At 41.9% G+C, this 23,050-nt stretch overlaps 3 protein-coding genes across 3 annotated transcripts; all 3 read left to right on the plus strand.

Moving 5' to 3' along the window:
• The first annotated feature begins 1,802 nt into the window (after positions 1-1,802).
• On the plus strand, positions 1,803-7,009 carry crsp7 (cofactor required for Sp1 transcriptional activation, subunit 7). Its single transcript, XM_020111282.2, has 3 exons — positions 1,803-2,234; positions 3,201-3,275; positions 3,367-7,009. Exons 1-3 carry the CDS (start codon positions 2,163-2,165, stop codon positions 5,077-5,079), a joined length of 1,860 nt encoding a protein of 619 aa, XP_019966841.2. The 5' UTR covers positions 1,803-2,162; the 3' UTR covers positions 5,080-7,009.
• Positions 7,010-10,705: 3,696 nt separating this feature from the next.
• cnn2 (calponin 2) lies at positions 10,706-18,203 on the plus strand. The gene is made up of 7 exons (XM_069511886.1): positions 10,706-11,156; positions 13,998-14,119; positions 14,219-14,285; positions 14,738-14,875; positions 14,989-15,105; positions 16,441-16,587; positions 16,820-18,203. The coding sequence occupies exons 1-7, from the start codon at positions 11,100-11,102 to the stop codon at positions 17,126-17,128; spliced, it is 957 nt and encodes a 318-aa protein (XP_069367987.1). The 5' UTR covers positions 10,706-11,099; the 3' UTR covers positions 17,129-18,203.
• Positions 18,204-19,335: 1,132 nt separating this feature from the next.
• On the plus strand, positions 19,336-22,588 carry rps15 (ribosomal protein S15). Its single transcript, XM_020099774.2, has 4 exons — positions 19,336-19,693; positions 20,087-20,172; positions 21,222-21,456; positions 22,431-22,588. The coding sequence occupies exons 1-4, from the start codon at positions 19,691-19,693 to the stop codon at positions 22,542-22,544; spliced, it is 438 nt and encodes a 145-aa protein (XP_019955333.1). The 5' UTR covers positions 19,336-19,690; the 3' UTR covers positions 22,545-22,588.
• The last annotated feature ends 462 nt before the right edge of the window (positions 22,589-23,050 follow it).

Below are 23,050 nucleotides of genomic sequence, written 5' to 3' on the forward strand. Positions count from 1 at the left end.
GAGATGCTCGGTCTTGCTTTGTGAACCACAAAAAGTAACGACAGCAGTAGATGCATTATGATTGCAGCCTTCTCAACTGGCACAAGTGAGACTCGGTTCACGTCTTCATTTGACCTGCTGCCCCCACTCTGTCCACACTGACATGAGATGGTAGATATTTTGTATGTGGGTGCAATAAAACTGAAAAACCAAGATGCCTGGTGGAAAGATCACACTAGATAAGGGTCAAGAGATTCTGTTGGGAAGGTTTTCGTTTTCCGGCTTTTAGCTACTGTGGGCGAGAGGCTAGTTTGAGACCGGAGGGTTTTCATCAAATTTCTTTCATTAGAACTGATGAGTTCCCGGAATGTATCTCCCCTGTTTCCCACTCTAATAGCAATACAAATAATCATAATTAACCAAAATGATCAAACATAGATCTAAAATTTCATGGTCATAATATTTGGAAACAACATAGCTGAGCTGAGTGCTGCCCATGGCTAATTTCCTCAGTGTTTGAAATATAAAGGAGAAGTTCCCACAACTCACTTCACCTCAACTGATGCCCTCAATTGACTCCAGCTTTTTTTTTTTTTTTACCACCACTGTGCTCCAGCCATCCTGACTCAACCCCCCCTGTCTGCTCTCTCAGAGGCACCCTGGTTTTCAAACTGCACAACTCCATCTGCTGGCTGAATGCTGTAATAAAATGTAAGCACTGAACCAATACATCCATTTTTATAAATATACATGTTAAAGTGGAGAGAGATGATGGCTGATGCAATAATGTGGAAAATAAATAGTTAGCCTGAGTTGATTTCAAGGAGCTTCCTCAGCTGATTTTGATTTAATGAATATTGAAATGAAATTAGAGTTTGTCATGTTTCTTATTTCTTCCACATATCTTATTTGTTTTGTCTTGTCTGGTTCTGTTTGATTTATTCCCATGTAAAGCACCTGTTAACTATTATTATTATCATTATCATTATTGTTGTCGTTAGTGTTATTATTATTTGACTCAGGCATATTATGATCCTTTTGACAGCAGATAAATCTAGAGCTGAAATATGGAGTCAATTTATCAATGACAGAGTAAATCGGCAGAAAGACAATTAACAACAATGTTGTTTTTCAATACTCAAGAGACTCAAGATTCAGGAGACTTTTTATGTATAATATTTTAGACAAAAAACACAGAAATAAGGACTACAAATATAGAATCAAATAAAGTTAAGTTAAGATTTAATATATGGAGATACATTACATATACACATATCTATCCATCCATCCATCTATCTACCTATCTATCTTTCTATCAATTCATCCATCTATCTATCTATGTATTCATCTATCCATCCATCCATCATCCATCATCCATCTATCTATCTATCTATCTATCTATCTATCCATCCATCCATCCCATCTATTCATCTATCCATCCATCTATCTTATCTATCCATCCATCCATCTATTCATCCATCTAACTATCTATATTTCCATCTATTTATCTATCTATCTATCTATCTATCCATTTATCCATCTATCTTATCTATACATCCATCCATGTAACTATCTATCTTTCCATCCATCTATCTATCTATCTATCTATCTATCTATCTATCTATCTATCTATCTATCTATCTATCTATCTATCTATCTATCCAATTATTCATCCATCTATCTATCTATCTATCTATCTATCTATCTATCTATCCATTTATTCATCCATCTATCTATCTGAATCCTGAAAACACTGGACCATGGTGATGGTATTTAAAACACAGGTATCAACATTGCCTGATGGATCGCATGCAGACAGCGGAGGGAGGAGCAGCATCATCCAGGAGTGCAGGTGAACGCCAGGGATGTTTACTTGACTACGTGCGGACGTCAAAAGCGCACACACGGTATCCCAGCATGCAGCAGGAGGCCGTTGAGAGATCCAGCAGCTGGTAGTGAGTTGCTACAGCGCCGAGCAGGCAGCAGCTAGCGGCCAACACAGCGCCGAGCATTTCCCACTTCCATGTGAGACAACCCGAGCCGTCTTACCCCACAGGCGACTGAAGAATATGCTGTTCGGGCGCCGGACGTGTCACCGCAGCGGCGTTTGAGTCCCCACTGTCACCCTGCTCTTCATTTCGGAGGATTCCTCCCTCCACCCTCCGAATCGCACCGAACGGGCAATGACAACGGTCTCAGAAACCCCGCAGCAGATGAGGGACCGGCTGCTGCAGGCCATCGACAGTCAGAGCAATGTGAGTGACACTGAAGCTAGCGGGCTAGCCAGCGAGTGTTAGCTTGTTTACCTGCACCGCAGCACAGTCGACAGGGCAGTAAAAACCTACGGCTGTCAGTAAACCCTTTTCATATTTACCAAAGCGTGTGTCGTGTCCTATGTGAGGGAGGAGACGCTGAGCTCTTCAGCTGACAGCTCGGATGCTCACTTAGCACCACGGCTGCCTTGGTTAGTCTGCCGTTAGCTGGGTTATGTAGCATGCTAGCTGCTAGCCTACCCGCAACACCGAGGCGGTTTTATGTCTTCAACGATATGAATGTGGATCATACATGTCCCCTAGGAATACTGGTTTCATTAAGATTTGTCTACGTGCTCTGTCAATTGGCCATGGTTTCTTTTTAGATTGTTTTTGTGCTAAAATGTTGTGTAGCTAGCTTAGTCTCAGCTTGAACAGCTAAAGCTACATTGTAGGAAATAGTCGGATCCTTCCTTCTCAAGTTAGTTTATTCTAGCCAGAGAAGCTAACACAGGTAAGTGTGCCGACACTCAAACGCAGATTGACTTTGTCGACAGAATAAGAATCTCACGTAGATTTAAATTCAGGTTTTTTCTCAGTTTGTAGTTTTTCTTCACATGCTACACTTCTGTTGCAGCGCTTGGAATTATGAAGGTTTTTTTGAGTTGACACACTGCCATCTTTACTTTTCAGCGTAGCAGACAGACAAGCTAGTGTTTCCCTGGCTAACTTGAAAGCTAACGTAAATGTTGCCTAATTCACATGATGCAGACACGATTCAATATATTAGGTTTAGGTGATTTGGCGTTACACTTATTTGGTTTCATCTTGTGAGGAGTGTTTTCCCAGATAAATCATTGCCATTATCAATCATTTCCACATTATTGAACCTGCCAATTAAACAATTTAGGCTAATACCGAATGTGCTGAGGTGATGTCACAATCAATCTGTGTATTTCCCTCCTGCAGATACGCAATATGGTTGTAGTATTGGAGGTGATTGCCTGTCTGGAAAAATGTCCTATCACCAAAGAAGCACTTGAGGTAAGATATTTAACCATACCTAAAATACTACTTGATGTATGAATTGTGTTGCTTGAATTCTGTCCAACTCTCACACACATTATCTATGCAGGAAACTCGCCTAGGAAAGCTGATCAACGACGTGAGGAAGAAGACCAAGGATGAAGACCTTGCGAAGCGTGCAAAGAAACTCTTAAGAAACTGGCAGAAGCTGATTGAACCTGGGCCAGCTGTGGCTGCAAGTGCCCCCGGGTCGACCAATGGCAGTTCTCATCCTTGCAGAACCGACGCCTCTCCCCCTGACATCTCGGTGTCTGGGAAGGGTGTCACTGAAGTCAAGATCAGAAATGATGTTCACAACACATACTCGCCAAAAGCAGAAAAATCAAGCCGCAAGCGCCGGGCAGAGCACAGAGACAGTGGAGTGCACTTACCAGAAAAAATCTCCAAGCTGTCTTCGTTCGAAAATTCTGTGTCACCACCGCCCACCAATGGGATTGCAGGCAGTCCAGATGCCATGCCTGAGCAGGAGGTCGTGCCATCTCCTGACCGATCGCGAATAGAGCACCTTGATAACGATAAAATCAACAGAATTCCAGTAAATGCTGTCAAGCCTCGCCCTAGCTCCCCTGGAGTGGCCAAACTACCTAGCACTTCATCTTTGATCAAGGTTGCCGTAATGCAGCAACAGGCTAGATTGGATGAAGGTGGAGGGGGCTACTATCAAGCCAAAAGTCCCCGTGGTCTCACTACCAGTCCAAGGAGCATGAAGCAAGACACAGTGACCAAGCGCTCTTCAGTATATGCACCGAAAGGAACGCCAGTCCCAAGCCCTTCCTCGAGAGACTCTCCCATGTCTTTATCCCAGCCTGTGTCCTCCCCAGCCCAAGCATCTTACGCTGACAAGCTGCCACATTCTTCACATAGGTCCTCAATGCACTGGGCCAGTTCGTCAGAAGTCTCCTCTCATTGCCCACCACAAGACACATCTGCAACACTGGAATCCCCGTCAACCTCCCCTTCCACCTCTCTCCCCCAACAGAACTCAGAACTACACAGACCGACATCTGAGGGAGCCATGGCCGCGTCTGACGACACAGACGGGTCAATGGCTCCTAACTCGGAGCATAAAAGGAGAAAGTACAGGTCTAGAGACTACTCTGTCAATTTAGATGGCCAGAAAATAGAAGACATGACTAAACCTGTACGGTTAAAAGAACGCAGACTAACTTTTGACCCTGTCACAGGTCAGATTAAACCTCTGGTACATAAAGAACCTTCTCAAACAGAGGAACCCCCCACTCCTGACCCCTCTGAGTCTAGGCAAAGAACTAAAAGCACTGTACAACAGCCCGCTCCCTTGGCCCTTGCCCCAGCCCCTGTCCTGGCCCCAATCCTGGCCCCGGCCCCAGCCCCAGGCCCCAGCCCCAATCCATTTCATCAAACAAACTGGAAGGAGCTGTCCAGAAATGATATCATCCAGTCCTACTTGAACCTTCAGAGCAATGTGCTCAACTCCTCAGGGGTCCAGGCCCCTAGTGCACACTTTTTCATGTCAGAGTATTTGAAAAGGGAAGAACAGGAGATCAAGGAGTCGAGGAAGACGCACGTTTTGCAGAAGGACATCGCAGTAGAGGCGTTACCAGGTGTGAGCCGGGAGGTGACGGACGAGGACCTGGACAGGATACACACACAGCACTGGCCAGGAGTGAATGGATGTTATGATACCATGGGCACCTGGTATGACTGGACAGAGTGCATATCATTGGACCCTCATGGCAACGAAAGCAGATTGAACATCCTGCCATATGTTTGCTTAGACTGAGGGGTTTGGAACGGATGATGACTTTTTCCACTCCCCGTTGTCTCTCCAAAGAGACAAGATACTTTGTGATTTTGTTTGTCCACTGTGAGTTTGGCAAAAGCCAGGTCTGCTAAACTCCCCCCACGCCTCTTCATCTTTCTGTGATAATCTAATTGAGATTTTGGTTGAAAAAAAAAAAAAAGAGAGAAAAGGATTAAAAGAATAGTTGAGTTTCTAATACCAAGGGCTGTTTCTGGTTTTTTTTTTCAAACTGAAAGCCACAGGTTGGTTGAGGCCCGAGCTGCAGAGTGCTGGTACTAACGCAGAAGGCAAAAAAGGGAGGGTGGCGTTATCCCACACAACCAGAAATGTTGTAATGATGTGAATTTTTAATGTTCTTAATTGTACCCCATGTTTCAGGCTCTTGGGGATGATGCTGCCCTCTTCTTTTACCTTCTAGTTTCTAATGAGGAATCACAATCTGGCATTCACTTTGAGCGAAGGCATGTTGGGGTTTAGCTGTCCTGTCCAGAGCGCCATGTTGGCGCCCAGAAGAGGTTGTTGATAGAGTTCATCTAGCACAGGTAGAGCTGAACATGTCCAGAGTGTGACGTACTGGAGCATATTTGGCAGTTACAAGAAGCTTTATGTGAGATATAAAGAGTAAATTATAAATTTCGTATCATGTATACATCTATTTATTTTTGACCAGTTCATCAAAGCAGATGTTGAAAAACCTATAGATTTCTTTTTTCTCTTCCCCTGCTTCCATCAGAATGTTGTCAGCCTAATCTTCAATGTAAAAGGGGGCCTACACATGTTTTGTTGCATTGGTTTTTCTGTCAAGTTTGGCCGATTTGGTTATTAACATTCCATAATCCACCCTTCACCCACTTCCTCTGTCTCATCACACAGCTATTATATCTCCAGGAAATCTCTCAAGAAGAAATGTATTCTGGACAAACTATTTGGTTTCCATAAAAAACAAACATTTTGAGCTTTAATACAGTGAAAACTCTCACAACACACTCATTCTCTCCCAAGTGATGCAGAATGTCATATCAGATGAGGCTGATCAATACTTGTATCCGATGTACTCAATGCTGGAACTCGCCTTGTTTCCATTCCTTTAGATTTTTGTTTGCCTTTTGAAATTCCCTCTTGATATTTTTCTAAGTTAAACAGCCTTTGTGAATGTACGGGATCGAGGCCTCTTACGCACTTGTACATCCGTTGACAACTTGTCAGTCATTTCATTGCTGACTTGATTGAAGTGTGACTCGTGACTTACGCACCCACAAGTTACAATTATGTGCTTATAGTTATTCAGACACGTTTAAACTTCTGCAAGCTGCTATCAGGAGTTTATAAAAACATCTAGGACGTTGTCTGAGGTATAATTTGTTTAGCTTCCTTAACTAAATACAGTAAACAAAATGGGAGAGAGAAAGCTGTGTGCATGAGATATTCTTGACATTCTCCACGTGACGACTAATACTTAATTTTGATTTCCCTTTATACTCATCCGTCACTACCACTTTTTTCCTCACATGATTTGAATTAAGATTGGATTTTTGTGCGGCCTCTCTGTTCATTCTTTCAGTCACTCATCCCTACCAATGTGCCTTGGTAAATGGTTAATCTGGATTTGCTTCCACATTAAACGCGCCTGTCCGCGGAGCCGGGTTTACATGCGAGACTCAAATCCCAATGATCAATATGACGCTGGTATATGCACCGTTTCTGTTGACTTTTTGTACACATTGGTCGAAGCAAGGGTGAAGCTGCAGACAATGAAAAAACTGCACAACAACACAGCTGGCAATAAAGGAAAAGTGCTACAACTGGTTGATGAGAATCTGTTTTCTGGAGTTTTGACTGGGGGCATCTTTATTTGTTCAGTGTTTAACATCTCTCAATTGTTTGAAAAATAAAATGATCTAAATCTGAAGCTCAGTCGACTGACTGGTGGCTCTTTTAAAGTGCGATCATGCTCAACAAGTCATATCGACACTGATTGTTCCTGAAAACTAAATTCTGAGCTCTGTACACTTCTGATTTATTATTTTCTTATCTGTCTCTAAAAAATGTTGCTTTAATTTGTTGTACTACACAGTTCATCCACGTGGGGGTGCACATCATCCATTAGAATCCTCAGGATGTGATGTAACGGTGGTAAGATATGAGTAATTTCAGCTCACTGGTAATTACTGGATCAGACTTTTTTATAGGCCCACAAAGAATATGAAGTCATGTATTTTTAAATTAAACGATCATACTAAACATTCAGATCATCCATTGGTGGAAGTCTGGAAATTTCCCCTCAGTAAAGACAGTCTTGTGAGTCCACAAGTGACATTTTTTATCAGCACTATCTGCCTCAACAGAGATTGTATATGAGTCTCTACATGTCTGACAGTTTGAGAGACTCAGGAGTGTCGTTAGCAGCAGCACTTCCTGCCATGACGCTGTGAGCTTATCTCATCTTATTGCAGTTGAATGAGTAATGGACGCTCCTCAGGGCGTGTTCACTCTCACTTTGAAACAGCCTTCCACTGCACACCTGTATGATGTAATTATAGTCTGTTAAAGGTAAGAAATGCATGTGTTTTCATGACCAAACAGTCAGAGGCTGAGGTGAGACACCTGGGCTCACGTCACTGTTACCGTCTGCACGATTTTACATCCCAGCATGTCTGGAGAATGATTGATAGGCAACTGTGTGTCATGAAGGGTTGAAACTCAGCACGACGCTACGTCAGGCCAAAGCGTTTCATTGATGTCTGCTGATGTTGCTATAAGAGCTGCAAATATAGTGATTATTTTCATTTTGTTTCATCCAATGACTTTTGGACTCATGGGTGAACAGATTTTTTGGGGTGGTCAAAGGTCAAAGTCACAATGGCCTCACAAAACATGTTCTGGCCTCATGAACATTATGTCTCAACTCTGCCTCTAGGGAATTTCTTCAAATTTTGACCAGTCGTCACTTGAACTCCATTAACTGATTAAATTTCAGTGGTCCAAGGTTAAAGGTCACAGTGACTTCATATTATTGTGAATGCAATATGTCAGGAACACCTGGAGAGAATGAAACTGCATCGGTTGGTGGAGACATACAATGGCAGGGCTATCATTCTAGTTCTATTCAATTCAAATATAAGCAAATACATTCTCCCAGAGCTCAATTTGATTCTTCAACTTGTTTTTTAATCAAACCATTTTATTTGTGTATTACCAAATCACAAAATTATTATCTCAAGGCACTTATGAAGTCCAGACCACACAGTATTGTAGAGAAACCCAATAGTTTCCACTATTTTTATAATCATATGTGATTAAAATCAAAAGCATCAAAACTTTTCACATTTAAAAAAAGTGAGAAATGGGAAATATTTAGCTCTTGTTTTCTTGAAGAATTATGAAAAGTTACTAAAAGTCAACAAATCAATAGGACTGTGGGGCCTTAGTGTTAGTTGGACTCTACAGCCATTCATTTTTTTATTGATTTGTTGTGAATCATTTTAGCTCTAGTTAAAATGAACAATGGCTGAAACACGAAGACGTCACAAAATGCCCTCATCTTTTTAGAGGATGATTTGCTATCAGAGGACATCCTTCCTATATTTAATTCTAATAACGCTGTGTTTGACATCCAGCTCTAGACCTCTCTGTCAGACGTTACATAACCTCAATCATGCTGTGCCTCAAAATCACACCCGTCATGAGTTCCCTGCAGAAATCAAAGTTTACTTGTTGAACAAACCAGGAGAATGCTCAGTGGAGAGGAAGCAGCTGGGACACATGTCAGATTTGCACGTTTGCCCAGTTTTCCTGACATTTCAAGAAGCTCCATGGCTTCTCTTTAACCAACAGCACCATTGTCCTTAACTAGATCACACAGCTGCCCTGGAAAAGCAGCCGGGTGTGTGTGTCACAGCGTGGATGGCTTCCTGTTGATAATGAGAATGAAAACAAATGTAGAAATACAATAAAAGATTTAGATGATTTCTCCAGATGTTCATGTTGGGAATGTTGCATTTTTATTCTTTCAGCGGTTTAATCTCCTGGCTTTTAAGTTTTAAAAAAGAAAATATATTTGATATATAACTTGAAAGTGATGAAGCAGGAACATGGTACAGACCAGTCCTGCAGTTAAAATCAATGGAGATAATGAACTAAAAGATGTTGTGACATCACATCTGTCTCCTCTCCACTGATGCCTCATGCTCAACATCTGGAACAGAAGACATCATTCTGGATGAGTTTGAGTAATCCTGACAGAACGTGTTATCTAAAACCCGCACAGCAGCCACATGACGTCACCTCAGCAGCTCATTGTGCTTCACTTTAGCTCCTCCAAACTCCTCCCCCCCCCCCCCCCCCCCCCCCAACCCGATGTGAGTCAAAGAAGTGCGACAGCTCGTCTCGTCCAGTGCACGTCTGGAATGCGGGGTGGGACCCGCCGATCACTCCCACCATTCAGGAATCTGGGAAGTTTCCTTCCATATAAGGACTTTTTGATATCTATCGCGACCTAAGGAAGCGCAGGAGAGGGGCGGAGCCTAGATCGATTCACGAAGAGCACGAGCAGAGAGGCTGCAGGAGGAGCGAGAGGAGTCAGGCCCGAGCACTTCCGCCATCGTCGGAAATCAACGTGTACTTTTATATTGTCGATGAATAGGTAGATACAATTTGATTATATATATATAAATCTAATCTGTGGCAAAAACTGTAACATGCAGAGGATTATACAAATATATAGAATATATATAAAAGGGAGGGATATATATATCTATGGAAATGTGAGGATACAATCTGACTTGTGTTTATAACTGAATGGACGGAAATGATACAATAAGAAATATAGATCAAAATGAGGTGCATGACATGCACTTGTTGGATGCTCAGTGGGAGAAGGATAAGCACAGGGTAAATTCACTTGTGAATAAATTCAGTTAGTCTAACGTATGATGCGGTTTGTAGTGTGATTCCATGTTTTATTTGTAGCTATTAGTCAACAGGTTATGCTGAACATCTTTCTGGTCTACAATGTTTTAAAATCCTTGTTCCATGTGCCCCTCCAAATACTAAAGAATCAGAATAAATGTATAACAGTAAAACAAATCAATGACAATTAGTTCAGGGGTAATTTCCTTTTGACCCCTGCTGGCTTGGTTTATATGCAAACAAAATGGAACAAAAACTTCTGGATGGATTACCATAAAACTTAATACAGTATGGGTCAGTGAAGGACTTTTTAAATTTCGGTGATGATCCAGATTTATTTTGCATGATTAGGCGTTTTTCAACATTTTATGTTGATTTCTCAGATAATTATGTCTGAATTTTGATGACAAAAATATTTAGGGGGTTGGTATCAATCCCCCAAAAATCTGGATTACGTGGATTTGAACGGTTATCCACTGGAGCGCTGGTATTTTCAGTGGCATTTTTTTGCTGGTTAAGAAAAATAGCCAGAAACCTGTAACCTTTGGTTAAGAAACAAAACCTGGCCTTCGCTGTAAGGATTGTTTTAATTGAAGTGGAGCGGAGGTATGAGGGTTACTGGGTGACCTCATAGTAATATTATAATGTAATGAACGGTCTAAATAAATGTTGACATATAAGATATCTCTCTTTATAGATGACCCACCTCTGGTAGCTATCTCCCCTATTTGCTCCAAACGAAGTAAAAACAAATAACTTTGGTGGGTTTCCTGTTGGACTTGTAATTCCCATACCCCTGGCATTGTTGACATTGCACACTTCACCTCGTTGACGTCTTGTGTTGAACGTGAAGGAGGGGTATAAAGGTGGTGGTGGGGAACTCTCAGCAGTGAACCATCTTGCCTCGTCGGGTCCTGGTCTTCGACAGAAACCGTGGGAGCGCTGTAATTGGCGGCAGTGACAGAGAAAGGAAGTATTTAGTTCTCACCGACGTTTCATTGGAAGAGAAAGTCCCAGAGAGTTTGGAGCAGATTTGATCCTCAGCTCTCATCGTCCGCTCAGTAAGAAAAACTCTCTCGACCCCTCCGACCATGTCTGGGTTCACCAAAGGTCCTGCCTACGGGCTGTCTGCGGAAGTCAAAAACAAGGTGCGTGTATTTGGTTTACTTTGGATCGATCGTGAAATAACTTAGTCGCGTTGGGGAAAAAACTTCTTCTTTTCTTCATCGGGGGTTTTTCCTGTGTCGCAGTCACCTGGCCTCCATTTTGATGTGAGCGCGCACAGGTTGAAAGGTTCAGAGAGGAAAAGATGTCAACACGGATAAAAGTTTTTCATTAGTTTCACTAACTTTTAAAACCCCCACTTAACTTTCTTTGACTAGTTGGTAAAGTTAGCGTCCACTTCAACATTCAGTTTTACACCTGGACGAGCTGGGTTTGTAATTTCCTACAGAGCAGCTTAAAAAAAAAAAAAAAAAACAGGAGCATGGGCGTTGTCCCCTTTCTTCTTGGCACAGAAGTGTCTGTCTGTCTGTCTGTGTGTGTGTGTCTGTCTGTCTGTGTGTGTCTGTGTGTGTGTGTGTGTTATCCCTGTTTGTTTCCAGCATTCTCTGCTCAGCTGCCTGTTGTGACCCGCATTAGCAGATAATGGAAGATAATTAGATTGGCATAAAACTTCCTTCCCCTCAGTCTAACATCTCCCTGTGTCCTCCACCATCTCTAACCATGGCAGGGACACTTTCCTACATTCCCCCACGATCACAGCTTTTCTTTCCACATGTCCATGCACACAAACCATGGTCCGCAGTGACCCTGGCTCTGTAGTGATGTGTGTAACTTTCTCAGCCTCGATCACCTTGTTTGTTTTGACCTGTCTGCACAGATCCACTGCACACCCGGATCCACTTAAAATACCAGGCCTGATGCTGGAGATTACTCTCCCTGACTGCCAGCTCTGTAACCTTCAGACCGTTCCCTTTAAAATAATGAGACGATTGTCTCTACCCAGGCCTGGGCAGTGAAGCAGTATCAGTAATTATGGCAGGATAATTGTCATCAGTAACATTATAACCTTGATATGTTTCGCATGCAATGTTCTTGGGGAGAACACATTATCGCAAAAGTTTATCAAGCCAAATGTATTGATAAGGCACGTATAAAAACAAGCAGAGTTGACCAAAGTGCTGAACAATAAAAGAGGAGACGATGCAAAATGCTAGAAAAGATTAAATAAAAATGTGAATTAAAAAACGACTCTAGATGAAGATGGGCGTTCTTCAGTTTTGTCTTAAATGTGTCGACAGAAGTGGATTTCAAAGTGACTGACATAGAAAATTTAAAACCACAATCTTTACTCCATACACTTTGAAAAGAAATAATGTCATTCTGACAATTGGCAACATTGTCTTGATATGAATTTATATCCAGACATATTTCAAACTTGGCTTTTCAGAGATATATTCTTAAACTCACACCTTCAGCTGATTTATTATTGTGTCGTTCCCCCCCCCCCCCATCTGCATTCCTGAGCTGTGCCCTTGTATGGGAGAGAAAGGGTCACCCCCCCACACCCCAACACCCCCACCACTCTCCCCCAAAGTCTCCACAGAACAACATGTCCCGGCCGTAAAGAAAAACGTGTCTGTTTCCTGTGTGTTACCTTGACTGTGGAGGGTGGCTGGGTGGGGCAGGGGTCTTAAAGAGATGCTTACTTGAGTGGTATTTCCTGCCACCGGTGACGTAGCTGTGAAATGCTAGGCATTTGCACTTCTCCTCAGAATCCCCCCTCCCTCCCCACTCCTCCTTTTTTTTTATCCTCCGTAAAACTCATACATGCAGACGTTTACCTGCAATAAGTGTGGACACTGAGCTTAAAGCTGCAGTATAAATCTTTTTTCTAAGTGTCCCCCCACTGCCTTATGCTCATTCATCGGTGCAACACACACACGCACTCCTGCCCCCCTCCCTCGCTGTCTCTGTCTGCTCTTTTTATCTGAGCACCGCAGAACAAATTCCTGGTGTTCAGCTTGTCTCTGTAAATTACATCTGTAGACTTCTTTGTGGGCAATTAAAACAGGCCAATATTGTTTTTTAATAAGGGGATAACCAAACGAAGGAAATGTAATTAGAAGACAGAAATTCCTTCAGACTGCAACCAGCTGTGAGTTGAGTGTGGCCGACTTCTATGGATCTAGTAGGTCAAGCTCTGCGGTTCAGTCTCTTTCACTCGAGGGAACACAGGGAGATTGTTGGCTGGTGGAGAGTTTGCACGCAGCACATTCTGACACCTGATCCTAAACAGCAGGAGAAGAAATGTCGATCTTACTGACTTTTTTTCCCCCTTCGTCTCATTTCTGCTCTCCAGGCTGAGCTGCTGTTTACGTGATCACAATCCTCCTCCTAAATGGCGTCTTTCAGAGCCAGTGTTTGGGTTTCTTGCACTTTCTTACACCTATGTCATTCAACCAAAACAGGATATAAATCAAGCTCAGACCTGAACAGTGATACCTTCACTATAGAGTCTATCTTTGTGCCATGTTTAGCCCTGTTAAACTCACCCCCCCTCACTCTTTTCAGCTACGGCCTTCCTGTGCAGAATTCTGCAGTTTACCAAACAGGATATCCTTCTGTGTGTGTTAGTGTGTGTGTGTGTGCGCGTGTGTGTTGGGTCGTGTCAGTGTCACCTTATTTATGAGGGCTGGATAAGACAAAACCCACTCTGTAGACATAGCTCACTATACTGAAACTCAGAGGTGACCATGAAACAAGATTTCTTGCAGTCATAACACTCTTCTGAGGACCAGTGTTAACGATATGTGATATATATTTAAAAAAAAAAAACTTCTGTCGTTATAGATGGAGCTTTGTTATCAACATCTTTATGTCATTTGTGCGAGTGGGAGGTCAATGTGGGCAGGAAGGAACAAAAATAAGACCTTGACAAAAAGAAAGCGTTAACTGTTTAACAAACCAGCTCTCTTTCCCACCAGATCGCTCAGAAGTATGACCTTCAGAAAGAAGAGGAGCTGAGGAGCTGGATCGAGGAGGTTACCGGCGAATCCATCGGTCCTGACTTCCAGAAAGGCCTGAAGGACGGAGTCATTCTGTGCAAGTAAGCAGAGATCATCCACTTGTTGGATAACACGAGCACCTTAATCTGCTGGTTTGATATGTACAGTGGTTTAGAGAACTTGAATCTTTTCCGTTTCAGACTTATCAACACACTTCAACCAGGCTCAGTGAAAAAGATCAACCACTCAGCGCTGAACTGGCCTCAGGTGAGTAAGAGGATGATAAATGCTTTCTAACAAAATTAAATGGTGGTTAAATCATGCTTATTGTTTCCGACTGACATCAGTTTGTGCTCTTTGGTACCACCGGTTCTCACACCGGTGATTTTTTTGACACACTATGTCATTAACAAATGGCTCTCTGTGCTGTTGTATTGTGTTTAACATGTTTTCTACCAGTTAGCATGTGAGCACGCTGAATCATGCTGGCTAATAATTGCACTTGTATGGTGGCAGTGATTCATTTGAACTGGTTTCTTCACTGAGGTGTAACCAGTCACTGCAAACACACTCCCATATTCGAGACTGCAAACTTGTTTTTACAGATTAGTGACTGGTAAAGTGATAGTTCACAAACAGAAAACAAATCCTACATCTGTCGTTAGAAATCTTTTTTTAAACAATGTTGCTGATCGTCTTCAAATTGGTGCGGTTTTAAGATGGAGAATCTGACGAACTTCATCAAAGCCATCACCGTGTACAACCTGAAGCCTCATGACCTCTTCGAATGCAACGACCTGTTTGAGTGCGGCAACATGACGCAGGTGCAGACGACGCTGCTCGCACTGGCCAGCATGGTGAGTCTTAAATATGAACGCACTTACAGTAATGTTTTCTTATCACCTGTGTGTGTGTGTGTGGTTTTACAAAGTCCACACTGACAACTGGCTCTACTTTTTTCTCTTTTAAGGCCAAGACCAAGGGCTGCAACTCACGGGTGGACATCGGGGTGAAGTACGCAGACAAGCAGGAGAGGATGTTTGATGAGGAGAAGATGAAGGCTGGACAGTGCGTCATTGGCCTGCAGGTACACATTTGTTTGCAGGCTTGTTCATGTACAGAGTCCAGATTTAGATCTGAGACTAACTCAAACCAGCAGAAACTGAAGGATGTGGACCGTAAATCTTCGGTATCACATGACTGAAGTTGATGTTGGTACAGGTACAGGTTTGACAGTTATATTCAAGGCTGCAGAAGACAAATTAATCCAGTGAGACGGAACAAACTTGTTCTTACTTTGTGAGAATTGGCATTCCACAGAAAACTGTTGTGAAACTAGAGTTTGTCATGTTCCAAATCAGGCACAGCATACTTCTCTGTGAGAGCTGCTCATTGTTCTCACAGCCTCTTAAGTTGCTCGGTTTTGTTATTGTTTCGGTCAGTGTCAGGTAGATATGAGAGGTACTTACACGCAGGAGAAAGGAGACAATACGACTCACTGTTTAAAGGCGAGGACAGGTGACTGTAACGTCAAAAGCATTTGCTTGTCTAAATTACACTGATGTTATGCAATATTTTACCACTGTTGTGTGCAAGAGCAGCCAGGGTGACAGCGGGCCTGTAAAATGTGAAAATATTTGTTTTCACGAACAAATGCTTTTAAAAAAAAGATCTTAATTTCAGATTGGATGGGTCATAATTTCATAAGTTCTGATACCTGCTGCATCACTAGTCTGCCTGTGTATAACTTAATGCACTCAACTTATGCCTTTATAGCCAGCCTGCTAGCTAGGGTTTTGCAACATGTTGAAATGCAAGTTTTTGCGATAAGTAGCTTTAGAATAAAAGTACTCATGTTCGTTGAAGCGGGTACATGCAGGTATTTGGAAACACAGGACGATTGACTCCTTTCTCACTGCTTGTTGTGTAGTAGAATTGCCTTTCTGCATTTTTTCCCCTGTTGAGTCATGTTTGACCACATGAAATGGAGAAGCTCTCTTGCGTCTTTAATTGATAGAAAGATAAAAGTCGCTGTACACAAACATTCATGTTATTTCCACGCCAGTGCCTGGTGCAGCGTCGGTGTCTAGGCAACCAAAATAAAGAACCTTGGCATCATGTTTCCATCGCTGCTGATGGGTGCTGAAAAGTAATGAATGTAGTTTGTATCTTTTCCCATTAAAGACAAGTCAGATGTTTGACCTTTTTAACCAGTGGAAGAGGGGGCTTAACAGAATGTGTTTCCATGTATACTTTCACTTTTGTTTTTTATTTCCATCGTTTGGTCTTGAATTTCATTTCAGTTGGAATTGAAAAGGTCCTGTAGTTGAGTTGTTTTATGGCTCTAGACACAGTTTGCAAGTGTTATGTTAATTAATTGTTTTAAAAAATATATTTATTGCAATGCTTTTTTGTTCTTTAGATGGGGACCAACAAGTGTGCCAGTCAGGCAGGTATGAATGCATACGGCACCAGGAGGCACTTATATAACCCTAAAAATCAAATCCAGCCGCCCATGGACAACACAACCATCAGTCTGCAAATGGGAACCAACAAGGGGGCGAGCCAGGTACATTTTCCTACCCTCTCATAAAGTCAGTATTATTGGACTGCAGTGGAAACAAGCCCCAGGGAACCACTGTTATTGTCCTCTCATCGCTGTAAACATGTATCATGTCTGGTCTTGTAGAACAAGCTTTAAACTCCTGGGTTATATACGTCAAGACTGAGCTCAGTGATATCTTCACTTCCGAAAGCTTTTACAGGAACACGTTGCTCATTTTCGTCCTGTGTCTTTACAGGCTGGGATGACGGCTCCAGGGACAAGGCGTGCCATTTATGACCAGAAGCTGGGCACAGACAAGTGTGACAACAGCACCATGTCCCTACAGATGGGCTACAGCCAGGGAGCCAGCCAGAGCGGACAGAACTTCGGGCTGGGCCGGCAGATCTATGACAAAAAGTACTGTCCTAATGCCGGAGAGGTTGCCAGTGATCAAAACGGGGCAGGCGTCGCCCAAAACTACAACCCAGAATTCCAAGACGAGGGTTACCAAGGTTACCAGGAAGAGGAGCAGGTGTACCAACCAGAGGATGGGACAGATTACTAGGAGGAAGGAGAAAGCTGAGTAAGGGAAGGTGCGATTGTATAAAGAAGGCGAGTTGTGCAACAGGACCTCGAGGCAGGTGGTTTAATTTTTATATCAACAGGATGTTGCACCTTCTTTTTGGGGTCATATCCTTTGAGTATTGTATGAAATTGTCTTCTTATCATTGTGCAAGACCAGTGTCACACATATCATGAGCTGTATTTCTGTGGGGATTTTTGTTTTGTTTTTAAAAAAAAATGTATTTAAAGTGACCACAGAAGCCAATCTTCTTGGAAGAGCTAGTTTTCTATCCCAGGGATTTTTTTATGTGCCAAAGCTGCACCAGCCCTTTGTTGCTATGGTATTTGTTAACTCATTAGTTCCAATAAGGGAGATCTCTGGGTTATTTGTTAAGGGCAATATGAAACTAAAAGTGAATTATTATTTTTAATGTTTTTTGGAAACATGTTATTTCGATCAAAACACCCATAAATGTGCTAAACTATAATAACTGTTACATCTGTAAACATCAACTTATTTGTGTAATAATGAAAATGCCCATTGATATGTACGAGCTTCTTCTTCATTCCTTCAGTATTGATCGTAGACATATGCAGTAGTACACAGCTATGGTTGTCCAGATAGACGAGGGACCAAACTATTTTTAACAAGCCAGTGCTATCATCTTATATTCCGTCTCCTTCTCTCACTCATTTCAACAGGTTTTTTTTTTTCTTTCTTTAATGGAGGAAATATTTCCTCTGTTTGCATAACCAGTCAGACTGGAGCTGAGCATGTTTCTTTTGGATTGAGGTCGATGCAGTGGGGGAGTAGATAAAATAATACTCCAGTGAAGTTTTGAACATTCCAAGCAAGAATGTCTAAAATCATTCTTGAAAATTGGTTGATTTGCAAACCAATCATGATTTATATTTGATCATTAAGATCGTTATTATTTGTGATTTGAATAACTTTGTATCGGACTTTACTTTTTCCTCTGGAATAACTTTTATGCCCGTGGAAAATAAAACCATGTTTGAACTGAGAACAATGTTGAATATGTGAATACGTTGTAATAAAATATGTGTATTCATTATCTGGTGTCAGTTTGATTTGGAGAAAAAGCACTAAGGACTGTGATGAATTTCTGTGTCCATAATGATATAGTTGATTATGGAGGAAAATTTATTTTGGGCAGTTCTGAGGCTGCACCATTTAAGTAATAATGCACACAGTTGTGTAATACTGCAGGTGTTAATCATGAAAGTGTGTGTGTGTGTGTGTGTGTGTTATGAATGGATTAAATGCGTAAGTCAAATTTCCTGTGTGTTTTAAATATACTTGGACAAAAAAGGATTCTTGCTCTTGAGGCATCAGTGTGCATTTCACTTTCGTAACTGATGGAGGTAGTTCATAAAAAGTCAGACATTTTAGTAAAGTGGTCACAAGATAAATCTAATGGGTTGTGAAATGAATAAACAGGAAAATTAAATACAAATCTGTTGCGCACGTCTGTATATTTATTATTTTTCATTGAATGAAACCATGTGAGAACTTTAGAGAGGGCTTTATTATATAATCCCCCTCAAATATATTGATGTTAATTTAAAACAAGATAAATGTAAATATGGGGAGTAAAAAGTAAAATACCCTCACCACCACATAAAATGAACAGAAGTGTTAACTAGCATCAAACTGAAATACATAAACAAGTACAAGTATCTCTAAAGTGTAAGTATAGTGCTTGGGTAATTGTTCTGTACTTTCCACTTAAAGGTACAGTGTGTAGAATTTTGTGATGTCTAGTGTTGAAATTGCATGTTGCAGCTGAACACCCCTCACCTCACCCTCTCCTTTCGAACATGAAAAAGAAACTGTGGTAGCCTTTAGTTGCTATAAAAACTCAAAAGGTGTTTAGTTTGTCCAGTCTGGACTCATGTAAAAAACACGGTGGCGTCCATAGAGAGGGTCCCCTCGATGTAAATATGAAGTATTTCAATATAAGGGACCTTTCCTGGGCTAAAGAAAACTACAATTCATACAATTTAGATGAAATGAACTAGTGAAAACATCATGAGGATAATTCTACATTAAATTTCTACCAATTGTTCCCTTTCACCTAAATCTTACACACTGGACCTTTAAGGGTCTTTGTTGCTTTAGTTTATTTCTTATATGACCCGCCCCCTTTCATATAAATAACACAACATATTGAACTTTCTTTTCACAAATCAATTTTTCATGGATCAATAGCCACCAGCATCCCAAAAATAAGTTCATCCACTCTCATTAGGTTATTTATGAATTGTCTTGAGTCATATCTGAAAAAGTGTTTCTAGTTTCCTCCTGAGGAGCAGAAGTGAGACTGAAGTGTCATCTGCAGAATCAGAAGTGGAATCCGGACACGTCGGTAGAAACATGACACTTCTCAGGAACTGCACGTAGTTTGATGTAAGAGCGCCACCTGCTGCTCACTGAGGGAGCTGACGCCGGAAGACGCCACCGGATGTTGTGTGTTAAATCCCGCGATATGAAGCCTGACGGGATTTGAGCCCGTTCTTTCCCCCCGGAACTCCAGGCAAGATGGTAGGTGTCTGACTGATCGTGAGGCTTGTAGAATAAAATCTACATGCATCTGAGCTTTAGAGCGGATAGTTAAGATGTCTGACTATGTCTCCGGACAGTTACAGACCCACTCTCACTGTTTAGTGGAAAATTGTTCCCCAAAAATATCAGATAAACATGTTTGTAGGCTCCGTGTTAGCCTGAGCTGTGGCTAAGCTAACCCGGTGGTTCTACGTAGTCTGAGCTAATGGTTCCAATCGACCCGTGTGTATAATGCTCCTCTGATATTAAACACCACCAACGCTACATTTTATTATGGTCACAGTGCGGCCACGAGCTGACTGTTAGCTCCGTGGTGTGAATGCTAACTGTGGGAGCTACATTCTGACCCAGAGCCATGTCTGTCTCTTCCAGGCGGATACCGAGATCAAGAAGAAGCGTACCTTCAGGAAGTTCACCTACAGAGGTGTGGATCTGGACCAGCTCCTGGACATGTCCTAGTGAGTGACACGATTCTGATCTGGGGTCAGCTGCAGCCACAGTGCATCCGTCGCACTGGTTACATAAAGTCAATTGTGCTGGTTTGTAGTGAGAAGCTAAAGTTGGTTTGAGTTACTTAATAAACTCAATAACAGGCAAAATGTTTTTGCAGAAATGGCCTTGTCCTTTTTCTCCATTTGTAAAACCTGTAACTCAGGTCGTGCAACTTGATAAACTCGTGAGTTTATATTATTGTAGCAGCTGAAACTGCCACAATCTTTATCTTGTAATCCTCCTTTTATTGCAACAGATTTTCATCTAGTGTGTTTCAAAGTAGATCAATCCAAATGTTTGCTGAGACTCATATAAAATATATGTTGGCCGACCTTTTAGTTGTACGTCATAAACCTTCGACAATGATGTCGTAATCCTCCGACAGTGATGTCATTATCAGCACAGAGAAAATCCCAGGATTAGTCTGTTTTTTTTCTTTTACAGATGAGCTCATTATATAGTTCTCTATATAGTAGTCACTGTTTAGTGACGTAGGGAGTAGTTGGTGATGGATGATTTCAGACACAACCCTAGTGTTTATAGAAGTTGGCACATGCTTGCTGATACAAGAATCTGCTGTCAATCCCCAAACCACTTGTCTCAGTTCAGGGGCCGCATCCTTCGGAGGCTGCATTTGAAGGTGGATTGCCTCAAAGTGACTTGACTAGTCTGTGCCTTTTCAAAGGCTCGTTTAAATATGGCTCTCAAATACTTCTTCACTTCCCCAAGTGAATGATAGATCTCCAGTGGATCAATCTGGGGCCAATCCATCAAAATTCATTGCAGACCATGGACTAAGCTAACAGGCTAGTTATCTGGGCTTACAATACAATGAGAGCAGGACAAACTAATGACACAAATGGGAAATCATCTATGACCAGATTATCAACTTGACCCACTTCTTCCTGGCCAGACTTCATTCTCAAAAAGAGACGGCCTGTTTGTCACAAGTGATTTAAATTTTGTTAAAGGCGTGTTTGGGTGTAATTGGCATCACTGTCTTCTCATCCTCTAGTGAGCAGCTGATGCAGCTGTACTGCGCCCGCCAGAGGAGGAGGCTTAACCGTGGCCTGCGTCGTAAGCAGCAGTCCCTCCTGAAGCGCCTGCGCAAGGCAAAGAAGGAGGCTCCTCCCATGGAGAAACCCGAGGTGGTGAAGACCCATCTGAGGGACATGGTCATCCTGCCTGAGATGGTCGGGTCCATGGTTGGCGTGTACAACGGCAAAACTTTCAACCAGGTTGAAATCAAGGTGAGGGTGCTGTTGGTTAGGAGGCAGCGAGAGCAAGTGTGTAACCTGGGACTCTAATGAATCAACATATCTGTTAATTGTGTTCTGAAGACGATGCGTCTTCAATTTACATTAGAGTTAAACATATAACGCACCTGTCTGCACAGAGAAACAGGCAGGCCCTGTGCATAGGGTACGTGCATTCCTACAGCAATGCTGCGGTGCAGAACAATGAGTCGGCCTTAAGCTAAAATCATTATCAAGAACTTAATAGTGATTCCCGTTCAGTTTTCATTGTGACTGGGGTCTTTATAGGAATCCAGTCTGTTCTCTTGTTTCTCAGAGCTTCAACAGTCATTTAAAATTACATTAACATTTTAGAACCATGGCTCGTGGTTGCTGAATATGACGAGGCATATAAATCTCATTCCAGACAAATGAGGCAATAACGGCTGCTGTAGAGCACTATAGAGCTGGAAAAGAACACTGAAATTAAATCACTCAAATTGATACAGATGTTATATTCGGCTAATTTTAAGTGAACCCTCTCTGTCCTTGTGTTCAGTGCGAATTATCTTACAGAATTTCTCAATCATACTATCTTAAATTCTGAGCCATCCTTTTCTCCGAAATGTCTCCACCTAAAAATATGTCAAATATCAGAGCTGCATGCACTCAAGACTGTGTAATAGAAAAGTGAATACACAATTATTTATTTAATCAATGCAGGAAGAATTAAGCTGTGTTCATAGTCATTGCCTATAGGAACATGCAGGCTAACGCATCTCATCCTGACTTCTAGTTGTAGATTCACATAATTTAAATCCTGCTTAAACTACACAGAATCACTGAAACTTGTTAAATAGACTAGTCTATTATCAGCAGCTATTAAATCACAACATGCTGTTTGATCACCACTCGTATCACAGGACTTACTGAAATGTATATTTTTTATCTCCGATTTTGATTTATTTATTTTTTTCTCCCCTCCACAGCCTGAGATGTGCGGTCACTACCTGGGCGAGTTCTCCATCACCTACAAGCCAGTCAAGCACGGTCGCCCCGGTATTGGAGCCACACACTCTTCTCGTTTCATCCCTCTGAAGTAGAATGGCTGTATTTGTATAAATAAAACAAAACTGGGTTCTCCACACAACTTGTCTGCTTTGCTTTCTTTTGCACAACGTTTCAAAATAAAAACTCACAAGGTCTTTTCAATTTCCAGTGTTGAACATGTTGAGGTGTCTTGACAGTGGGTGGCTTAATAACAATACACAGAATGAGTGGTTCTTTGTAAGGTTAAGATTTGTACTGGACAACTTGTACAATTTACATTCAGTAAATCTACCTGTGAAAATAGATTGACTTGTAGTTTACAATATCTTAAAATCCAACTTCATCATAGGATTTAATGCTTTGGCTTGACCAGAAAATAATTCAAATCGTTGCTGTGTTCGGGGAGTATCCACGTATCATAGACTGAAGATGGTCCAGTGGTTAATCTGGGTCATTGAACTAAGACGTGTGTCAGAAGTCATGAAATACAGGAGTCGATGGGGGTTTTAATTCACAATCAATGGTCATGCAGCGTCCGGCCACAGGCGGCGCAGCACTG

The sequence above is a fragment of the Paralichthys olivaceus genome, chromosome 16 (genome assembly GCF_024713975.1).
Source record: "Paralichthys olivaceus isolate ysfri-2021 chromosome 16, ASM2471397v2, whole genome shotgun sequence".
NCBI lineage: Eukaryota > Metazoa > Chordata > Actinopteri > Pleuronectiformes > Paralichthyidae > Paralichthys > Paralichthys olivaceus.